Below are 22429 nucleotides of genomic sequence, written 5' to 3'. Positions count from 1 at the left end.
GACTTCTATTTCTAAAAGGGTTAACTGTTAGCCAAGAAACATTAAGATAATCTGACCCACTCATACTCCTGTATATTTGGCAACTACAGCCTGAAAATACTAACAATCTGCTAGCCATAAAGAATAATTAGGAGTCAGTTAGGTATAAAGAAAACTAAAAGCACTTACCTCTTCGCCACTTTCACTTTTCACAACTTGCTGAGCCTTCATAACCTTGGTTGATGCTATCGCTGATGCCAAAGCCTAGGCCAGGATTAAAAGGAACAATTTTGAACAATGATTTGTTTACTTAAAACCTCAAGCATATTCAGCCATTTAAAATACTAACCTCTGCTTTCAAATCTGAACGGATCCGCACCACACATCTTTGAACAGCCATTTGAAAAGTAAAGCTAATAACACCTTTAATTTTTAACAAAGCCTCTTCACAGAGATTTCTCCGAGACTGAAAAGGTAAAAAACAAAAACAAATTATTATTAAAATTGGCAAAATATTTTAAAAATTTGGCAAAATAAAAAAAAAGAAACAAATCAACTCAAACCACACAGAAGTCATCATGGGGGGGGGCCACAGAGGAGTGGAGACGGGTAGCAAAAATCCCTATTTCAGTTCTACGGACTCATTCTTGAGGGCATACTGGTGGGGTGTTCAGTCAAGTTTATTAAATTTTATAAGATCAACAGACTAATAATTCCCGCTGGATTTTTTTTTTTTCAAACTTCATTACCAATACTTAGTTTTAATAATTTTTATCGGAAATAAGTTAGCCAGGGGCGTCTGGGTGGCTCAGTGGGTTAACCCTCTGCCTTTGGCTCGGGTCATGATCTCGGGGTCCTGGGATCAAGCCCCATATCAGGCTCTCTGCTCAGCTCCTCCCCCACCCCACCCTACCCCCGGCCTGCCTCTCTGTCTACTTGTGATCTCTCTCTCCGTCAAATTAAAAAAAAAAAAAAAGAAAAAGAAAAAGAAAGAAGTTAGCAAATATTAATTTAAACCTTAATGAAAATAATAATACAGAAATAATACAGACTAAATATTACTAAAATAATAATACAGAATAATATATATAAAAACTGCTGAAAAGCAGAGGTTCTTCTAGCTTAAGGGTGAGCATACTCTAGTCTACCACTGTTTTTTCTGGAACACAGCTGCACGCATTTGACATTAGTCTGAGGCTAATGTCATACTATAGCAGAGTTAATAGATTTAAGAAAGACCTCGGGACGCCTGGGTGGCGCAGTTGGTTGGACGACTGCCTTCGGCTCAGGGCGTGATCCTGGAGTCCCGGGATCAAGTCCCACATCGGGCTCCCAGCTCCATGGGGAGTCTGCTTCGCTCTCTGACCTTCTCCTCGCTCATGCTCTCTCTCACTGTCTCTCTCACTCAAATAAATAAATAAAATCTTTAAAAAAAAAAAGAAAGACCTTATGCCCTGCAAAACCTAAAATATTTACTATCTGGCCCTTTAAAGAAAAGGTTTGCTGACCTGTGCTCTAGCTTGAAAGTATCTGAGGATAATTCCGATACACTGATATTAGAATTAGTGTTCAGTGTATGACTCACTACTTTTTAAAGCACTTTATCACCACCTCCATCATTTACTGCATTCTCAATGGTTACCACTGCATTCTCAAGGGCTAATACCCTCTTTTTAGTTGTCATTTTCCTCTGATAACACAATAAAACATAACCCTTTCAATGTTTTTTTGATTCCTAGTTACACACTACTTAGACCACTGGTTATTCTGTCTCATCTTGTCGCCAAGGTCCAGTGCCTAAAACTAAGTGATTTTTTTTTTCAACTTCATCTCTCAGCAGACTATTCCCATCACTTCAACCATTATGACCCTGGAGAACACAGGTGTGTATCTCCAAGAGGACTTTATTTTCATTTGCTATCAGACATATCCACCTGAGTATCAAGTCTCAAACATGGTATCCAAGGCAAAAATGGATTTAAAAGTAACTACAGGGGTGCCTGGGTGGCTCAGTCTGTTAGGTATCAGACTCTTAAAAGCCAATCTATAATTACAAAATCAATCTATAAAAATAGACTCAAAAAAAACCATAGATGATTAAATTAGTAAGGAGATTAAAATTATTCCAGCCATCTTCTGTAAGTTGAAATAGATAAAGTATAAGTAAACATGTTAAAGAGATATAAAAAAGACCCAAATCAAAGGAAACTAGATAACCTTTAACATGGCTGGCTGCAGAGCATGTAACTCCTGATTTTAGGGTCATGAGTTCAGAGCAGGTAACTCCTGATTTTAGGGTCATGAGTTCAAGCCCCATGTTGGGCATGGAACCTACTTAAAATTAAAAAAATAATAATAATAATAAAATAAAACAGTGTCAATGGTAAAGGAAAAAAAAACACAGTGAATGAGATTAACAGGAAGTTAAACACTTGCAAAAAAAAAATTTAGAAATATCAACAGAAACTAAAATGAAAGGAGAGGGGAAGAATTGAAGAAAAAAGCAAAAAATGAGCAGAGTATCAGCAAGCTGTGAGACTTCACATGGCTGAATTATGTATAACAGGAATCCCTGAAAGACCAAGGGGAAGGGGGACAGAAACAATATTTGAAGAAATAATAGAAAAAATTGTCCAAATTTGCTGTATACGATAAACCCAGAGATCCAAGAAGCTGAATAAACATGAAGAAAATTATACCAAGGAACATTATAAACAAACAGATCAAAAGCAGTATTGAAAGAGAAACTCTTAGAAGTAGGCAGAGTGAGAAAAATAAGATATAGCACATAGAGAAGAACACAAATAAGCAAACTAGAATCCCGAACAGAAACAACGCAAGGAAGACAACAGTGGAGCAATGTCTTAAAGTGCTGTGTTTTAAAAAAAGGAAAGAAAAAAGAAAAAGAAAATTCTGTCACTTAGATTTTCACACCCACTGAAAAGAATCTTTCCAAAAAAAAAAAAAAAAAAAAAAAAGACTCTACCAGACATACAAAGGAGTTAGAGACTTCAATATCTGACTTTCAAAAACGAACAGACTAGGTGCCTGGGTGGCTCAGTGGGTTAAGCCTCTGCCTTCGGCTCAGGTCATGATCCCAGGGTTCTGGGATCAAGCCTCGCATCGCATCGGGGCTCTCTGCACAGCAGGGAGCCTGCTTTCCCCTCCTCTCTCTGCCTGCCTCTCTGCCTACTTGTGATATCTCTCCCTCTCCCTCTCTCTCTCTGTCAAATAAATAAATAAATAAATAAATAAATAAAATCTTAAAAAAAAAAAAAAAAGTTGGTTCTTTGAAAAGATCAACAAAACTGATAATCCTTTGGGGCGCCTGGGTGACACAGTGAGGTTAAGCCTCTGCCTTCGTCTCAGGTCATGATCTCAGGGTCCTGGGATCAAGCCCCACATTGCGCTCTCTGCTCGGTAGGGAGCCTGCTTTCTCCCCTCTCTCTGCCTGCCGCTCTATTTGTGATCTATCAAAAAAATAAATAAATCTTTAAAAAAAAAAAAACCCAAAAAACTGAGACTCCTTTTAGCTAAACTAAGAAAAACAGAGAAAGACTCAAATTACTAAAATCAGGAATAAAAGGACTATGGACTCTGAAAAACAGTCTGAGGGGTTTGAAGTGGTGGGGGGGTGGGAGGTTGGGGTGCCAGGTGGTGGGTATTATAGAGGGCACGGCTTGCATGGAGCACTGGGTGTGGTGAAAAAATAATGAATACTGTTTTTCTGAAAATAAATAAATTGGAAAAAAAAAAAAAAAAAGGACATTAAGGCAAACCTGACTGAAACAGAGGTGGCTAGGTGGCTCAGTGGGTTAAGCCTCTGCCTTTGGCTCACGTCATGATCGCAGGGTTCTGGGATCGAGCCCTGCATCAGGCTCTCTGCTCAGCAGAGACTGCTTCCCCACCATCTCTCTCTGTCTGCCTCTCTGTCTACTTGTGATCTCTGTCAAATAAATAAAATCTTTAAAAAAAAATCTGACTGAAACAAAAGGATTATAAGCAAATACTATCAACAGTACATTATGCCAACACCTTAGATAATCTCAATGAAATGGACAAATTCCTAGAAAAATAAAATTATCAAAACCGACTCCAGGAAGGAAAAATAGACCTGTAATAAGTAAGGAGATGAAATTAAAACCAGAAAATATCACACAAAGAAAACTCTGGACCAAACAGTTTCACTGGTTAACTCTACCAAATGTTTATGGAATAATCAACCCCAATCTTTCACAAACTCATCCAGACACTTTGCAGCTCATTTTATGTAGTCAGTTATTACCCTGATACCAAAACCAGAAAAAGATACCACATGAAAGAAAACTGTAAATAAAACTATAAAATACCTTGTAGGAATACACACACAAAATACCTCAACAAAATCCCAGCAAGCTGAATCCAGCAGCATATTAAAAAGATTATATAGCATGACCAACTGGGATTTATCCTGGGAGTGAAAGGTTGATTCAAAATATGAAAATCACCAGGATGCCTGGGTGGCTCAGTCTGTCAAGTGTCTGCCTTCAGCTCGGTCATGATCCCAGCATCCTGGGATCGAGTGCCACATGGAGCCTGCTTCTCCTTCTGCCTGCCACTCCCCCTGCTTGTGCTCTCTGACAAATAAAAAAAAAAAAAAAAAAGAAAACCACCAGTGTAATACACGATACTAGAATTCACCTCAAGAATGAAAAGACAAATAAACACTTTAAAAATAGACAATAGGCATTTCTCCAAAAGAGAAAATATGTGACAAAGTAAAGATACATATAATAAGCACTACATCAACCACTGAAAAATGGCCAATAAGCACATGTAAAGATACTCAACATCATTAATCACTAGGAAACCCATATCAAAGCCACGACAAAATAGAAACAAACAAACCAAAAAACAGCAAAAAAAGCCCACAATAAGATACTACTTCACACACATCCACTAGGGCCACTACTGAACAACAAAAGAAATATATGCTGACAAGAAAGAGATGGAGAAAGTGACCCTCATATGTTGCTGATGAGAATGTAAAATGGCGCAGACTCTGTAGAAAACACTCTGGAAGTTGCTCAAAAGCTAAACAAGGTTAATGTATCATCCTAGCAACTCTACCCCAGGAACAATTCCAAGAGAAATGAGGACATAAATCCACACAAAACTTACACACCAATGTTCACAGCAGAATTATTAATAATAGCCAAAAAGTGGAAACAGCCCAAATATCCATCAATTGATGAATGAATAAACAAAATATAGTACATCCATACAATGGAATATTACAAAGAGGAAAGATGGACAATACATGCTACAATAGGGATGAACCTTGGAAACATTATGCTGAAGTGAAAGCCAGGCATGAAAGGTCACACAGCCTATGATTCCATTTATATGAAATGTCCAGAGAAGGCAAATCCATAGACACAGAAAGTAAATTAGGGATTATCGGGGGGTAGGTGGTAGTGACTGCTAATGGGTACGAGGCTTCCCTTTGGAGTAATGAAATGTTCTGGAATTAGACTATGGTGATGTCTGCACAACCCCGTAAATATACCAGAAGCACGGAATTCAACACTTCAAAATGGTGTATTTATAGTATGTGAATTCTATTTCAATTTAAAAAAAAAAAAAAAAAACCTGAAAGAATTCATTGCCAGCAGACCTGTTCTACTGTAAAAAATGTTAACCGAAGGAAAATGCAATCAGACGAAAATCCAGAATCTACACAAAAGAATTAAGAGCCCTGGAAATGGCAAAAGTGTAGGTGGACAGAAAATACTTTTTCTTATTTTAAAACATCTTAAAAGACACTGATTTTTTGAAATCATAGAGACAGAAAGTGAAATAGTGGTTGCCAGGGGCTGGGCGGGGGGAGGATGAAAGGGGAGTTACTGTGTAATGAGTATGGAGTTTTAGGTTTTACAATATAAAAAAACTGTACATTCATAAGCAGTATAGAGGTGAAGGTTACACAACATTATGAATGTATTTAATACCACTGACATTAAATAACAATGTTTTCTTTCTCTTATTTCTGGTATTGATAATTTGTGACTTCTCTTTTATTCTTGATCTATTTGGCTACAAGTTAATCAATTTTATTATGTCAAAGAATCAGCTTTTGATTTCATTGTTTTTTCCCTATTGCTTTTCATTGCACTGATTTGTTTTGTTTCTTCTGCTTTGGACTTAATTTGTTCTTCTTTTTCTAGTTTCTAAAGGCAGAAGCTTAAGTCACTGAGAAGTTTTCTTTCTTGTACATAAATATTTAGGCATTTGGTGCTATTGAATTGCCTTCTAATTATTTGTTTTACCAGCGTCCCACAAATTTTGATATTACATTTTCATTTTTGTTCCGTTTAAAATGCTTTATATTCTCTTGATTTCTTCACTGACTCATGGATTATTTTAGAAATCTATTATTTAGGGGCGTCTGGGTGGCTCAGTGGGTTAAGCCGCTGCCTTCGGCTCAGGTCATGATCTCGGGGTCCTGGGATCGAGTCCCGCATTGGGCTCTCTGCTCAGCAGGGAGCCTGCTTCCTCCTCTCTCTCTGCCTGCCTCTCTGCCTGCTTGTGATCTCTCTCTGTCAAATAAATAAAAATAAATAAAATCTTTAAAAAAAATTAAAAAATAAAAAATAAAGAAATCTACTATTTAGTCTCCAAAATATCTGGTTGGTTTCCAAATAACTTCATTTCTGATTTCTAATTTGTTTTTCCTTGTGCTAAGAGAACATACTTTGCATAAATCTTTTAAATTTATTAATACTTGTTTTGATGGCCCACAATAAGGTCTACCTTGGTAAATATTCTACGTGTATGTGGAAACACTGGACAGGGTGTTCCCATAAATATAGATTCAGTTGGCTGTTAGTGCTATTTGAGTACATAAGTATTTAAAATTGTTATGTCCTCTGATTAACTGACACCTTTAAGACAAAATGCCCCCATGGGACTTATTCTTCAAGACTGCTGGCAAATGTCACTCAAGAAACTATTTACAATAGTCCCTCTTCTCCATCTTATACATGGGAGATCCATTCTAAGACCCCCAGGGGATTCCTAAAACTGCAGAAAGTACCAAAACCTATACAGACTATGTTTTATTCCTATACATACATATGGCTAAGTTTATTTATAAATTAGGCTCAGTAAGAGATTAATAATAATGATTACTAAAATAAAATATAACAATACATTATAGTAAGTTACATGAATGTGATCTCTCTCTCTAAATTAATCTTTTTTGGGGGGCACCAAAAAAGGTGGCTCAGTGGGTTAAACCTCTGCCTTCGGCTCAGGTCATATCTCAGGGTCCTGGGATCGAGTCCTGAAGCGGGCTCTCTGCTCAGCGGAGAGCCTGCTTCCTCCTCTCTCTCTCTAGGTGGCTCAGTGGGTTAAACCTCTGCCTTCGGCTCAGGTCATGATCTCAGGGTCCTGGGATCGAGTCCTAAAGCGGGCTCTCTGCTCAGCGGAAAGCCTGCTTCCTCCTCTCTCTCTGCCTACGTCTCTGCCTACTTGTGATTTCTCTCTGTCAAATAAATAAAAATAAAAAATCTTTAAAAAAACAAATCTTTTTTTAAAAAGATTTTATTTACTTATTTGACAGAGAGAAATCACAAGTAGGCAGAGAGGCATGGTGGGGGGCAGGGAGGAAGCAGGCTCCCCACCCAGCACAGCGCCGGATGCAGGGCTCTATCCCAGGACCCTGAGATCATGACCCAAGCGGAAAGCAGAGGCTTTAACCCACTGAGCCACCCAGGTGCCCTTCTCTCTAAATATCTTATCATACTATACTTACCCCTCCTTTTGTGATGATGTGAGGTAATAAAATGCCTACATGATGAGATAAGTAAATGAGACAGAGATTGTGATATAGCCTTAGGCTACTACTGACCTCCTGATACATCAGAAGGTGGATCCACCACTTTCCCACCCCATCTTACAAACCAAGTGTTTATAAAAGTCTTACCGTATCATCAAGACCATCTATGTGCAAAACCACTGTTTTGGCACGTTTGTTTGTAGTTCCCAGAAAAAACTGAGCTTTCCTTCTACGTGAATTCATTTCATTGAAACTATCACCATCTGCCATATTGGAAGACTGAAGAATATCATAAATTTCAGAAGCCAGCAGTTTTGTTTCTCCTGGAGTCGTAGTCCTTGAAAAGAAACACATACAAATTAATTTGTCTTGTCACTTCTATTGATTCTGTAATTTTATCCCTTGACTTTGCAGAGCCTTGTGTTCATTCTGATGCTTTTTTCAACTGAAAGGAAATACCAGTGAATACTCAACAACATAGAAAAAGCACCTAGCTTTTTCTTCTAATTTCATGTCATTTTTTTTTAAGATTTTATGTATTACATACAGAGAGAGCATGTGCACATGTGCATGGGGGGGGTGGGGGTGAGGAGGAACAGAGAAAAGGGAGAGGGAGGGGTTTTAAAGAATCTCCAGCAGACTCCTGGCTGAGTGTTGAGCCCAACACAAGGCTCAATCCAAGCTGAAACCAACAATGTCACACTTAATGGACTGAGGCACCCAGGTGCCCCAGGGTCTTCTAATTTCATTTTACATCTGTGGTTCACTGAGATTCCAAACTTATCACTATAACAGTGTAACAGCATATTTAATCAAAATCATTAATTCAACAATCAACTAAAAGAATCAAGATATAGCCCATCCCTGAATTCATACTAACATAATTTGGAAGTGCCTTTTCCTTCAAGAAGGTATAAAACATAAAAATCCAAAGGGAGAAAACAAATCAGGAGAGGATCATTCATGTTAAGAGTTACTTCAATAAAGAGATTTCATAATAAATTCAAACTGATTGTTTCTTAATTTACATTTTTTACATATCTTTAACAAAGTGTGTGTGTGTGTATGAAACCACAACTAAAAGTTTTCTTTTTTTTTTTTAGATTTTATTTATTTACTTGACAGAGATCACAAATAGGCAGAGAGGCAGACAGAGAGAGAGGAGGAAGCAGGCTCCCTGCGGAGCAGAGAGCCCGATGTGGGGCTCGATCCCAGGACCCTGGGATCATGACGGAAGCCGAAGGCAGAGGCTTTAACCCACTGAGCCACCCAGGCGCCCCAAAAGTTTTCATTCTTGAACTTTTAAATCCTACCATAGCTCCTCACATAAACATCTAGTGCCATCGTGTCCGAAGACTTTCTGCATTGACAGAAAGGTTTTACAGCTGCACTGTCCACTCACCACATATGGCTCCTGAGCAACCACAACTAAAAAAAATGATTTTATTTTCCTTGAATTAATAAATCACCATATGTGGAAAGTGTCCAAACTTTCAGTCCAGACTAATGCTTTTTAGTTAGTTAAATTGAATAAACAGAAAATACACATAAGTATAAAAAATAACCCTCATTTCACTTATAGATAAGCTCAATTAAGTCCAAACCTTATACATTTGAGGCCTTTAAATCTACTCTGTTCAGCTCTACCAACATCAGCACCTTTTGTCTTTCTTTGAATACCTTTTATAAATGCCTTTTCCTCAACCAAAAGAGCTCTACCCAGACCATTTGCTTTCAAATTTACTCCTCCCTTGAAGGCTCAACCTCAACTGCCATCTTCCTTGTGAAACTTCCTCACCCCAATAGTCCATTCCTCCCTCTACATTTAAGGTACTATGCTGGGGCACCTGGGTGGCTCAGTCAGTTAAAGCACCCCACTCTTGGTTTCGGCCAGGTTATGGTTTCAGGGTTGTGAGAACAAACCCCATGTTGGGTTCTGCGCACAGCGTGGAGTCTGCTCTAGATTCTCTCTCCCCCCTCATCACACTCTCTCTCTAAAATAAATAAATAGGGGTGCCTAGGTGGCTCAGTGGGTTAAAGCCTCTGCCTTCGGCTCAGGTCATGATCCCAGAGTCCTGGAACGTGCCCCATGTTGGGCTCTCTGCTCAGCGGGGAGTCTGCTTCCAACTCTCTCTCTCTCTGCCTGCCTCTCTGCCTACCTGTGATCTCTGTCAAATAAATAAATAAAATCTTTTAAAAAATAAATAAATAAAATAGGGATGCCTGGGTGGCTCAGTCGGTTAGAGCCTCTGCCTTTGGCTTAGGTCACGATCCCAGGGCTGGGCTCTCTGACCAGTAGGGAGCCTGCTTCCCTTCCTCTGCCTACTTGTGATCTCTGTCAAATAAATAAATAAAATCTTTTAAAATGTAGTAAAATACTATATTTGTACTTAAATTAATGATCTTAATTTTCTATTTTTTTTCTCTTCAAGAATGGGGATGTATTCTCTCCACAGGGCCTCACTAAACTTTTTACAATCCATTTGTTTACTGAATAAGCAGGACCAATATTTCCAATATTCAAACTATAAATCTATAAAGAACTTCAGGTCCAGAGGTACTAATCTGGCAATTTCTGGGCACTCAATTTACTATAGCCACTGCTTTTCTGGGCTACTGTTGACCACAGAGATCAATTACTTTGAATGACTTTGGCTGTGTATTGCAAGAAGCTATGAAAAAGACTATTTTGAGGGGGAGATATCTCAGCACTTTTCTGGTAGCTGTTTTACAGTACTGAAAAGGTCACTGCAGTTCTGAGATATTTTAAATACCAGCCTACCAGCCTCTGTAAAGAGTATGAGGACAATAGTTAGAGATACTCATGAATTTAGGAAGGAAAAATATAATGTCTTTGCTACCCCTTTTCCACCACCAATACTGGTTTCAAGTGTTTGGACCAAATAAAAAAACAATCATCACAATACACAAAATACTCCACTAATGAGCTTCATATAAAAAAATTTTAAATGCATACATTATTTCAGAGACCAAAAGTTCTAAACCACTGTAACATTAAATGATTATCTATCTTCCTGTTCTGCAAAATAAGCACTGTGTAGTTCTAAACCACACATGGTTACTTACTAATGCCTTTGAGAATCTGGTGTAAAATTTGAGAATATTTCACGAAAAATGCAAATACAAAAATTTTCCACATCAGTTTCAATGAATTTATGTACCTACCCATGTCATCTATCTTATATCAACCCTGAAGAACACAGATGGTTTAACACTTTTTCAACTGATCTAGAACTGGACAGGGTAGAAAAGGAGAAAAGCAATATAGCAATCCATCCAATGTTTGATAAAATTCAATGAAGTGGAAACTACTTGTAAGAATATAATTGGTACTATTTGAAAAAAAATTAACTGTGATAAGAATACACAAAAATAAGGGGGCGCCTGGGTGGCTCAGGGGTTAAGTCTCTGCCTTTGGCTCAGGTAATGATCTCAGGGTCCTGGGATCAAGCTCCGCATCAGGCCCTCTGCTCAGTGGGGAGCCTCCTTCTCCCCCTTCTCTCTCTCTCTGCCTGCTTCTCTGCCTATTTGTGATCTCTATCTCTGCCAAATAAATAAATAAAATCTTCAAAAAAAAAAAAAAAAAAGAATACACAAAAATATACATACTCCTTGATTCTGTAATTCTTCTACTGGAACTTGTTAAAAAAAATCTACAAAATAAAAGTAATCCAAAATACAAAAACAACCTTTTTATATAGTTAGGCAAAGAAATTCCAGAACAGTAGCACTGCCCAACGTAACTTTCAGAGATGATGAAAATGTAGTCAACTAGTTACATGACTACTGAATACTGAGAATATGGCTGGTACAAGTGAAAAACTGGTTTTTAAATTTGATTTTAATTAATTTAAATTTAAACTGCTACATGTGGCTAATGACTACCATACTGGATAGAATTTCAGAAAAAAGGGAAGACTGCCTCTGCTGTCAGCTTCCTTAAGTTAACCCTCCTTTTCCTGGTTAATTATTGCTACCGTATGTCTGACAAACCATTCCTCTAACTTTTCTGACTGAGATCTGCAAAAGAAACTAGCTCTACAAGAAAACTATGTAAGTGATTATTTTCTCAATTCTCTGACAGATAGTATAGAGCAAGAGCCATTCCAGATTCAAAGGAGAGAAGATAAGTCTATTATACCTATTGGATTCCTTAGGACTTTGGGGTGTAATCCTCTCAAAAACCTGTATCAGTGGTTTTCATATTAACAGCAACAGAAGGGAGAAAATTCCATTTACTCATAAAAACAATTTGCCAAGGTGATACAGGTGCATTTACAATTGCCTATGCTGCTATAGGGGCTATCTGCACTTTCAACTAGAAAATTAAAGATTAACAAAGAAACCCAAAAAACAAAAAACAAAACCAAAAAAACCAAAAACTAAACAAAACAACCCAAAAAAAAAATTTTAAGGCTTTACAACAAACTGTAACTATGTAACTATAGAGTCAAAGAGGGTACAACTGCTTAAATAAAGCAATTACGGATGACAGATTAGAAAAATAGTTCTATGAAATAGATACTCCCACCACTACCACTTTTAACTTCAGTATTTCATAATTCCAAAATTTCATCATTTTCACACTGGAATAAATTCCTTTCTGGAAGATTTTCCATTTCCATCTACTTAAAAACTGAAAGATTTTAAAAGGAGAACATAATCAAATGACTGTGATATTCTCACTGTTAAGTATGGTCTTCAGATGTACTGCAAAGGACTAATTTTATTGTTATCCTTCTTTAGAAACAGGGGATCTATATTACAGATCCCTCCTTTTTTATTTTTTTTATTAACATATAATGTATTATTTGCCCCAAGGGTACAGGTCTGTGAATCATCAGGCTTACACATTTCACAGCACTCATCGTAGCACATACCCTCCCCAATGTCCATCACCCAGCCACCCCATTCCTCCTCCCCCACTCCCCAGCAACCCTCAGTTTGTTTCCTGAGATTAAGAGTCTCTTATGGTTTGTCCTCCTCCCGATCCCACCTTGTTTCATTTTTTCCCTCCCTACCCCACAATTCCCTGCCCTTACTCTCAAATTCCTCCTATCAGAGAGATCATATAACTTTCTCTGACTTATTTTGCTTAGCATAATACCCTCTAGTGCCATCCAAGTAGTTGCAAATGGCAAGATTTTGTTTCTTTTGATGGCTGCATAGTATTCCAGTGTGTGTGTGTGTGTGTGTGTGTGTGTGTGTACACCACGTCTTCTTTATCCATTCATCTGTTGATGGACATCTATGTTCTTTCCATAGTTTGGCTATTGTGGACACTGCTGCTATAAACACTTGGGTCAGACCCAGATCCCTCTTAAAAGTAAATAAAATTTTGTCTTAGGCAAAATTAAATTTACAAAAGCATGTAAGCAAATTAAATTACAAATGAAGTTATTTCTTGATCTGGGTACTATGAACTATCTGTTCAATAAGTCAATTATAAGTAATTATTTCCTTATTTTCAAAAAATGCTTTTAAAACCCAAAGAGGGGGGCGCCTGGGTGGCTCAGTAGGTTAAGCCTCTGCCTTCGGCTCAGGTCATGATCCCAGGGCCCTGGGATCGAGCCCCGCACTGGGCTCTCTGCTCCACAGGGAGCCTGCTTCCTCTTCTTGCTCTGCCTGCCTCTCTGCCTACTTGTGATCTCTGTCTGTCAAATAAATAAAAAATTAAAAAACAAAACAAAACAAAACAAAAAACCAAAGAGGATGCCTGGGTGGCTCAGTGGGTTAAGCCTCTGCCTTCAGCTCAGGTCATGATCTCAGGGTCCTGGGATCAAGTTCCGCATCAGGCTCTCTGCTCGGCGGGGAGCCTGCTTCCTCCTCTCTCTCTCTGCTTGCCTCTCTGCCTACTTGTGATCTCTCTCTGTCAAATAAATAAATAAAATCTTTTTAAAAAAATAAATTAAAAAATAAAACCAAAAGAAAAATCCAAGACCATTACATATTTAGAAGCTACCTTAGTCCTAAAAAAAAAAATTACTATTGGGGAGCCTGGGTGGCTCAGTTGGCTAAGTGTCTTCATTCGGCTCAGGTCATGAGTCCTGGGATTGAGTCCTGCATCTGGTTCCCTGCTCAGAGAGCAGTATGCTTCTCCCTCTGGCCCTCAGCAGCTAGCGCTCTCTTTCTCTCTCTCAAATAAATAAAATATTCAAAAAAATAAAAATAAATTACTGTTCAAATACTATCATTTAAAACATTTAAAAAGTCTAGACTTTTCTGGTCTATTTGGCCATAAATGCAAGAGAGACTGCATAATCAAACAAGTATTAATTGCCCTAATCTTCTTAGGCAAGTGCAAATTGAAAGAGCTGATTAATAATACCCCGGATTTAGTTCAGCCTTTAAAATCTGACATCAGAAGGGCGCCTGGGTGGCTCACTGGGTTAAAGCATCTGCCTTCAGCTCAGGTCATGATCTCAGTGTCCTGGGATCAAGTCCCTCATCAGGGTCCCTGCTCAGCGGGAAGCCTGCTTCTCCCCAAGCCTCTGCCCTTCCCCCTGCTTGTGCTCTAATAAATAAATAAAATTTTTTTTAAAAAGTCTACTATTCTATAGATGTCTCTCTCACTTACATATATATACACTCACACATACACATGTATACTACAACCTTAGCCAACCAAACTAAAAAATTGATTTACAGGTTTAATCTACAGGACCTCTAAAACTTGCTCTAAATCTTCGAAGTTCAAATTTAAAGTATATTTTAAAATAGCAACAGTAAGTTTTTCATCTAATTTCTTACACTTAAATAATCTGTACAACATATTTTCAACTTCAGCATCTATGTGTTAAAAGAATAAACAATCTTAAGTTCATCATATGAATAAAATAGCCCTATAAAAGCATCCATGCCTAAACCTTTCACTGTTTCCAACAGAGCTAATAAGCCAGTTAAAAACAGTATTAAAGCATACTACACAGCATTAAAGCATACTACAAACAAGAATAATGCAACCTTTTATTTTATAGGTTATAAAATATACAAAGCATTTCTACATATATTATCCCATTTGGTCCTCAATCACTTTGAAGCTGTCACTGTAGGCTTTAGTAAGGAAACTGAGGGCAAAGAGAATCTTTGTCTCAAGTAAGAGCTAGAATTCAAATTTTTACTAGTGAAACTGACCTCAAAGGGAGACCTCATTGGGAATAATTAACACAACTGATGGCAGTTAACATTTTCTGCTGTTTATTCCTAACTGATCACTCAATTAAAAACAAGAAAAAAGGGACGCCTGCGTGGCTCAGTGGGTTAAGCCTCTGCCTTCGGCTCAGGTCATGGTCCCAGGGTTCTGGGATCAAGCCCCACGTCCCGCCCTCTGCTCAAAGGGCAGCCTGCTTCCTCATATCTCTCTCTCTCTGCCTGCCTGTGATCTCTGTCTGTCAAATAAATAAATAAAGTCTTTAAAAAACAGGGACGCCTGGGTGGCTCAGTTGGTTAAGCAGCTGCCTTCGGCTCAGGTCATGATCCCAGCATCCTGGGATCGAGTCCCATATAGGGCTCCTTGCTCGGCAGAGAGCCTGCTTCTCCCTCTGCCTCCCATTCTTTTTTTTTTTTTTTTTTAAGATTTTATTTATTTATTTGAGAGAGAGACCATAAGCAAGGAGAAGGTCAGAGAGAGAAGCAGACTCCCCATGGAGCTGGGAGCCCGATGCGGGACTCGATCCCGGGACCTCCCCGGATCATGACCTGAGCTGAAGGCAGTCGTCAAACCAACTGAGCCACCCAGGCGTCCCTCTGCCTGCCATTCTGTCTGCCTGTGCTTGCTCTCTCTCCCTCTCTCTCTCTCTGATAAATAAGTAAAATCTTTAAAAAACAAAAAAATCTTTAAAAAACAAGAAAAAATCTTCAGTCTCAATCTTATCATTATCAAAGATCAAGGCACCACAGTACTATCTTACCAGGCAGCTAACCCCATAACAAATATTTTAGAGATTCCAAAGAAAATAAGATTAACAAAATAAAATTCATTCAGAAGCCAAGAAAACTAAGAAAAAACGCACACTGCCTTGGAAGTCAGTTTAGATGATTCTTCACTGATACAATATAACCATTTGTGTTTGGGAAGTACAGAACTTTTGGGAACACTCAAGCCAAAGAAACTCCAAGTTTTCTTTCCTGTGGTCATTTACAGCAGCTATTTATTGTTCTTGACCCTTTCATGCCCTGGAATGCTGTGGGGGTTATCATGCTGAATTTATGCAAAAGCTAAAAGCACCGGATGTGCCAGAGAAGCAATTTTTTATTAGGTTCTCCAAGAAGACCCTTACAACTAATGAGTTCTTTCGAGGTGGGGAGAAGGGTTATAAATCAGGACTTCACATCCTACCCTTGCAGCTCAGAGAAACTAGTTGTGGCTGAGGCTAATGCGGGGAGTTGCAGACAGCTGGACTTCCTAATATCCATCAGATCTTGCAAAAAACTGAAGGTGAATGCAGAGGACTCTGAGATGCCACCCAAGAGCCTTTTAAAATAAATACAAGTTTTGGGGGCCTGGGTGATTCATTCAGTTCAGCATCTGCCTTCGGCTCAGATCATGATCCTGGGATACAGGGCCACATTATGCATCCTGCTCATTGGGAAGTCTGTTTCTCCCACTGTCTCTGCCCCTCCCCCCTGCTCATGTGCATGCATTCTCTAATACATACATAGATAAATCTTAAGAATATATATATATATATATAAGTTTTTACAATGCTCCTTAAGGAGTCACTACAGAAGTAAGATGCCTGGGTGACTCAGTGAACTAAGTGACTGCCTATGGTTCAGGTCAGCATCGAAGGGTCCTGGAATGGAGTCCTGTCAGGCTCCTTGCTCTAGGGAGCCTGCTTCTCCCACTATCTGCTGTTCCCCTTGCTGTGTTCTGACAAACGAATAAAAATCTTAGAAAAGAAAAGAAAAAGAGAAAAAGAAGACCCAGTTGGGCAGGGGGATGGAGGCATATACAAGGGTACAACTTCTATGTTGCTATAAATTACCTCATCTGTATATCATGTACTGGGACACCTCTCCGTACTACCTGTGCCTACATTGATTAGATGGCAAGATAGAGAATGCCAATATAAGACAGGTATGTTGACAATTGCTCAATTTATTTTAAATCAAATAAATTAGGGGCACCTGGGTAGCTCAGTTGGTTAAGTGCCTGCCTTCAGCTCAGGTCCCGGGATCCAGTCCCTGCTCAGTGGGGAGTCTGCTTCTCCCTCTCTCTCTGCCCCTCCGCCTGCTTGTGCTCTCTCTCACAACTCTCTCTCTCAAAATAAACAAAGTAACCATAAATTAACTAATTAATTAAATGGTTATTCATTACAGTTTTAAAACAGTCAAGTCTAGTAGAAGATCAAAATACACAGTAAACTAAGATTAAGCCTCAAGAAGCATAGCTTTTTTGCTTCCAGACACAGTAGAAATATTGGAACACTTAATCTTCAATTTCTAGCCTTCTAACAGGAAATCAGCAAACACTAAGAAAGGAACAAAACCAGGGATTCCCAGGGCCAAGAGAACTCAAGGACTACAGATAAGTAACTTTGACTAGATGTTCCTTTTTTCTTACCTATAAAACTGTCATCTGTCAAAGCTACCTCAAAAGTTGTAACAAAATGAGACAATGGATATGAAAATCTTAGTAAGATGAAAGGTACAATTAAAAACCACACACATGGGGCGCCTGGGTGGCTCAGTGGGTTAAAGCCTCTGCCTTCGGCTCAAGTCATGTTCCCAGCGTCCTCGGATAGAGCCCCTCATCGGGCTCTCTGCTCAGCGGGGAGCCTGCTTCCTCCTCTCTCTTTCTGCCTGCCTCTCAGCCTACTTGTGATCTCTGTCTGTCAAATAAATAAATAAAATCTTAAAAAAAAAAAAAACACCCATTTGCTAAAATTCAAATTAAATGGCTCTTAAGTCTCTGAGAAATATCTTGATAATGCTCAGGAAAATCTTATCAAAAGCCTTTTTTGGCCATGATATTTCATAAAGGGTCTTTTCAATAAGATAGGAATGAAGTAGCAAAAGAACTTTGTAGGGTACTATAATATTACTTTTTTTTTTTAAAGATTTTAGTTATTTGACAGAGAGAGAGAGAACACAAGCAGGGGGAGCAGCAGAAGGAGAGGGAGAAGCATGCTCTCCACTGAGCAGGGAGCCTGAAGTGGGACTGGATCCCAGTACCCTGGGATCATGACCCGAGTCAAAGGCAGACACTTAACCGACTAAGCCACCCAGGCATGCCCCAGTACTGCATACTTTCAAATGTGATTAGTAACTTGTGTTACTTTGCTAGCAAATCAATTTACATATACCTCACAGAACTTCATACAAGGTAGGATTTTCTCTTTTTAAAGATATGATTCGGGGCACCTGGGTGGCTCAGTGGGTTAAAGCCTCTGCCCTCGGCTCAGGTCATGATCCCAGGGTCCTGGGACCGAGCCCCACATCGGGCTCTCTGCTCAGCGGGGAGCCTGCTTCCTCCTCTCTCTTTCTGCCTGCCTCTCTGCCTACTTGTGATCTCTGTCAAATAAATAAATAAAATCTTTATAAATAAATAAATATAAAAATAATAAAAAATAAAGATATGATTCATAAGTACCATATTTATCAATATTTTAAATAAAATTTGAGCATTTTCCTAAGTACTATTAATATCAGTGTTTAAGAATAATCAAGAACACTGACCATCAGAATATTTCTGGACATACAAACCACAAAAGCATGCCTTCATATCAGAATAAAAATTTCAGTAAAATGATACACTGACAATCAGCATCCATTTAACAGGAAGATCCATTTTTCTACTGCCTTAGGAGACACCCTTTATTGTACTTACTTCTGTATAACATTTTGCAGACTTAACATCATCCCCAGTTCTCCTTTCATCTTTTCTCTGTTAGCACGGCATTCTGCCAAGTACCGAAGAGCCTACAGCAAAAACAGTGACAGGTTAATTCACAGCTCCAGACGATTCAAAACTAAACCAGTTACTAACCTACTGCAAGAGGAAAAAAGGGTGCAAAATAGGTTTTTGTTTTTAGAATCAATTGGTTTTGAAGTGTTTAGAAACTCTTCTTTAAATGTGATAATCAGAGAAGTCCCCTAGGGGAGAAATGATCCTTTGAGCTGAAGCAGCTGAATCTGCTCTTTGAAATGATGGCTCCTAACCTATCTGCAAGGTCAAAATTGGGTTGTTCCAGCTTCCTTTTCACCACTTCATCTTGACAGAGATATAAGGAACCACATTCTATTTATTAATTTCAGGGAGTAGTCCCAATAGCCACCATTTCCCTAGATGCTTTTTACATATTAATTAAAAGAAACTGCTGAGAGAGGCAAAACATACAACCACCTTTACATAATGAACAGTTTCTAGTTTTACAATTCACCTTTAAAATGTCCTTTTTTTACTGAAATGCAAAAGATAAACTCACACAAATTTCTATTTTGGGAGCTTAACTTCTATGGTGCTTTTTTCTTAAAATGTAAAGTACACTTTTTAAAATTTATTTTTTACTGACGTGTAATCAAAAACGTAAAGTACATTTTGCAAGTATTTCTTTCACGTTCTGATTCTTTAGGGATTCCATTCCTAATCACTCATCATTTACCGAAGTTGGGCACCTGCTTCTCAGGGATAGGTCTGTGAACTACACCACCCAAAACTTTGCCGTCTCAGCCTACTGACCTTCACATTTTCTCTTGGTCCTCTACACTACATTTCCCAATGAAAATGGTACCACCTACCAAATCACAAATTCAAAGACCCCTCTCTGTCTATAATCTCCCATAATTTCTGCAACTTCTCCTAACTTTGATTTTCATTTCAGTCCATAAAGGATTAACTGCTATGGGAACTGCCTCCCTCCACAAAAAACTAACAAACAGGACAATATATCTTAAACATACTGAACAAGAGGCAGCATAGGACTGTGATGTCTGAGAGAAGAGAAGTGATGAGGAAAGCCTCGTAACTGCCCCCACCTAACTGCTCCGGAGGCAGTTTTCAGACTAGCACAGGGAGCGGGAACCCAAAAGGAACCCAGTGGTCTTGCTGAGTTACAGATGCAGAAATGAGAGGTGGGGAGGTTAGGGTGGTACAGTGTAATAAAAATAAATATTTGGTCTTTGCCCATTTCCTGGTGCAGAGCTCCTAAAGCCCTTGCAATTTTCAGAGTGACAGCAGTTTCTTTTGTTACTCATAAGGCAGCCTTTTTGATCACGCCAGGGTTTATTTAAAAGAAGTGAGCTGGGCTGAGGCTCCAAGATAGCCTCAGAATGTGGCTGGTCACTAGAAAGACCAAGAGATTACAGGGTGGGAAATTTCAGCCCCACCCATTGGCTGGAGGTGGAAGGTGCTGGAGATTAAGCTCTATAAAACTCTTGAACAAGGAGATTCAGAGTTTCCGAAGTGGGGAATACATCCATCTGCCAGAAGTGTGGCACACCTCAACTCCACAGGGACAGATGGTACTGCACTCAGGACCCCTCCAGACCTTGCCCTATAAACCTATTCATTTGTACCCTTTATAATAAACTAGTACATGTAAGTAAAGTAGCTTCCTGAGATCTGGTGCCATTCTAATAAATTATCAAACTTGAGGAGGGAGCCACTGGAACACCCAATTTATAGCTGCTCAGTCAGAAATTTGGGTGACCTGATACTTGCACCTGGCCTTTGAAGTGCAGGCAGTCTTGTGGGAGTGAGCCTTAAATTTGGGGGGTTTGACACTTAACACCAGGTGGGCAGAGAAAACTGAAGTCAATTGCTGGTCACCCAGCTGGTGTCCAACAGACTGAGAATTGGCTGGTGTCAGAAAACACCCCAGGTGGCTAGAATTTGCAGAGCAGAATAAAAGAGAGGAAGGATCTGACGGGGGCGGGGGGAGGAATCAACAGAAACAGACCAAGATGTGACAGAGATGGAATTAGAAAATAAGGGCATTTAAAACAGCTATTATAAATATGCTCCATATGTTCAAGGATGAGTAGGAAAACATGAGCATGGTGAGGAAAGAAATGGAAGATATTAAAAAGCTCCAAATGTAACTTCTCGCGGACAAAACCAAAATATCTGAAATGAAAACAACACTGGATGGGTTAAGAACAGATTAGACACCACAGAAAAAAAGATCAGTGAACTTAAAATGTAGCAACAGAAACTATCCAAGATGAAGATCAGAGGGGGGTGGAAGACTTAAAGAAAAAAAAAAATTAGAGCAGCACAATGACTTGTAGGACAACTTGAAGTATTTAACATACATGAAACTGGAATACTGGAAGAGGAGTGAGGAGACCAAAAAAACCTGAAAAAATAGTGGATGACAACTTCCCCAAATTAATGAAAACTATAAAAACACATATCCAAGCAGCTCAACAAATCCCAAGAGAAGAACAACAAAAATAAGACAAAAAGAAAACCATCCATCCAAAGCACATCATAATCATTGCTGGAAAACAGTGATAAAATAAAAAATTAAAAAAAAAAAAACAACAACAGAAAAAGGATTTATGTAGAGAGGAACAAAGGTAAGAATTAGAGCTGTCTCGGTAGAAATCATATGAAACCAAAGAAAGGAGTACAGCTTATAAGGTAAGAGTGATGAGAAAACGGAATTATAAAAACACCACACATGCTCTTCAAACTCAGTGGGACCTTGAACTCACTATTCCTCTCCTTTCTCTCTAGCTCTGTCCCTCCATGACTTGACCTCCCTTCCAGCTCAGCCTGGCATCTACAGGCTATCATTTCAACAACTTTTGTCAAAATCCTGAATTCCTTTGCCTACCCCTAGACAACTTACCTGGCCAAGAATCAACTCTGACCAAATCAAAGTATTTGGCTCTCAGGGCCTATACGGGCCTCAAGGGAGGTGAAAAAGGAGGTTCCTAAGCCTAAAGTATTTTATCAATTCAGTGTTACCGAGCTAATCCGGCCTTCAAAACTACTGTAACAATCTCACCATTCTCCTCAGTTAACAACCTGTCCCATTTTCTGAAACAATTCTAAGAGCCTCCTCAAACAACTTCTCCAGCAGCCCCTAGCCTTCTGAATTTAAATAGAGCCAAGTCAAGGACACCGGAGTGGATCTGTCAGTTAAGCCTCTGCCTTTGTTTTAGCTCAGGTGATGAAACAGGGTCGGGGGAATCAAGTCCCACCTCAGGCTCCCTGCTCAGCAGCGAACATGCTTCTCCCTCTGCCTGCTCCCCCTGCTTGTGCTTGTGCTCTGACAATTAGATAAATAGATCCAAGTCTAGTCCACCCCAAAAGCCCACTCTACCTTCAGGCCCAAGTCCCTATCTAGAGCCCAACACTCTTCATAAACTTATACCCTACACAAGTAATAATGACTCTTTAATACCTACTATCCAATCCATATTCATTTCAAAATCTCTAAAAAGATACGTTTATGTTTGATTTGTTCAAATTAGGAACCAAATCAGGTCCACACATTACCCTTGGCTGATTAAGTCTCCCAAGGCACTTTTTTTTAATCTTCAACAGTTACCACTATTCTTCTCCTCCACCCCAACTGTCTTTCTTTTTAATGTCATTTTCTGTTCACAGAACCAGATTATTTGTCCTAGTGTAATTATCACATTCTGTTGCCTGAC

At 39.0% G+C, this 22429-nt stretch overlaps 1 protein-coding gene across 4 annotated transcripts in view; it reads right to left on the bottom strand.

Moving 5' to 3' along the window:
* ARMC1 (armadillo repeat containing 1) overlaps window positions 1–22429 on the bottom strand; it is a 34239-nt gene that overhangs the window by 2865 nt on the left and 8945 nt on the right. For all 4 annotated transcript variants that reach the window (XM_044245526.1, XM_044245529.1, XM_044245527.1 and 1 more), the window contains exons 3-6: window positions 18651–18742; window positions 7946–8135; window positions 329–445; window positions 169–243 (exon numbers count right to left, since the gene is read on the bottom strand). In XM_044245526.1, coding sequence (XP_044101461.1) covers window positions 169–243; window positions 329–445; window positions 7946–8135; window positions 18651–18742 — 474 coding nt within the window. The remainder of the gene's footprint in view (window positions 1–168; window positions 244–328; window positions 446–7945; window positions 8136–18650; window positions 18743–22429) is intronic.

This window comes from Neovison vison, chromosome 4 (genome assembly GCF_020171115.1).
Source record: "Neovison vison isolate M4711 chromosome 4, ASM_NN_V1, whole genome shotgun sequence".
Lineage (NCBI taxonomy): Eukaryota > Metazoa > Chordata > Mammalia > Carnivora > Mustelidae > Neogale > Neogale vison.
Note: the sequence above shows the minus strand (reverse complement) of the source record. Positions and strands in the feature narration are given on the sequence as shown.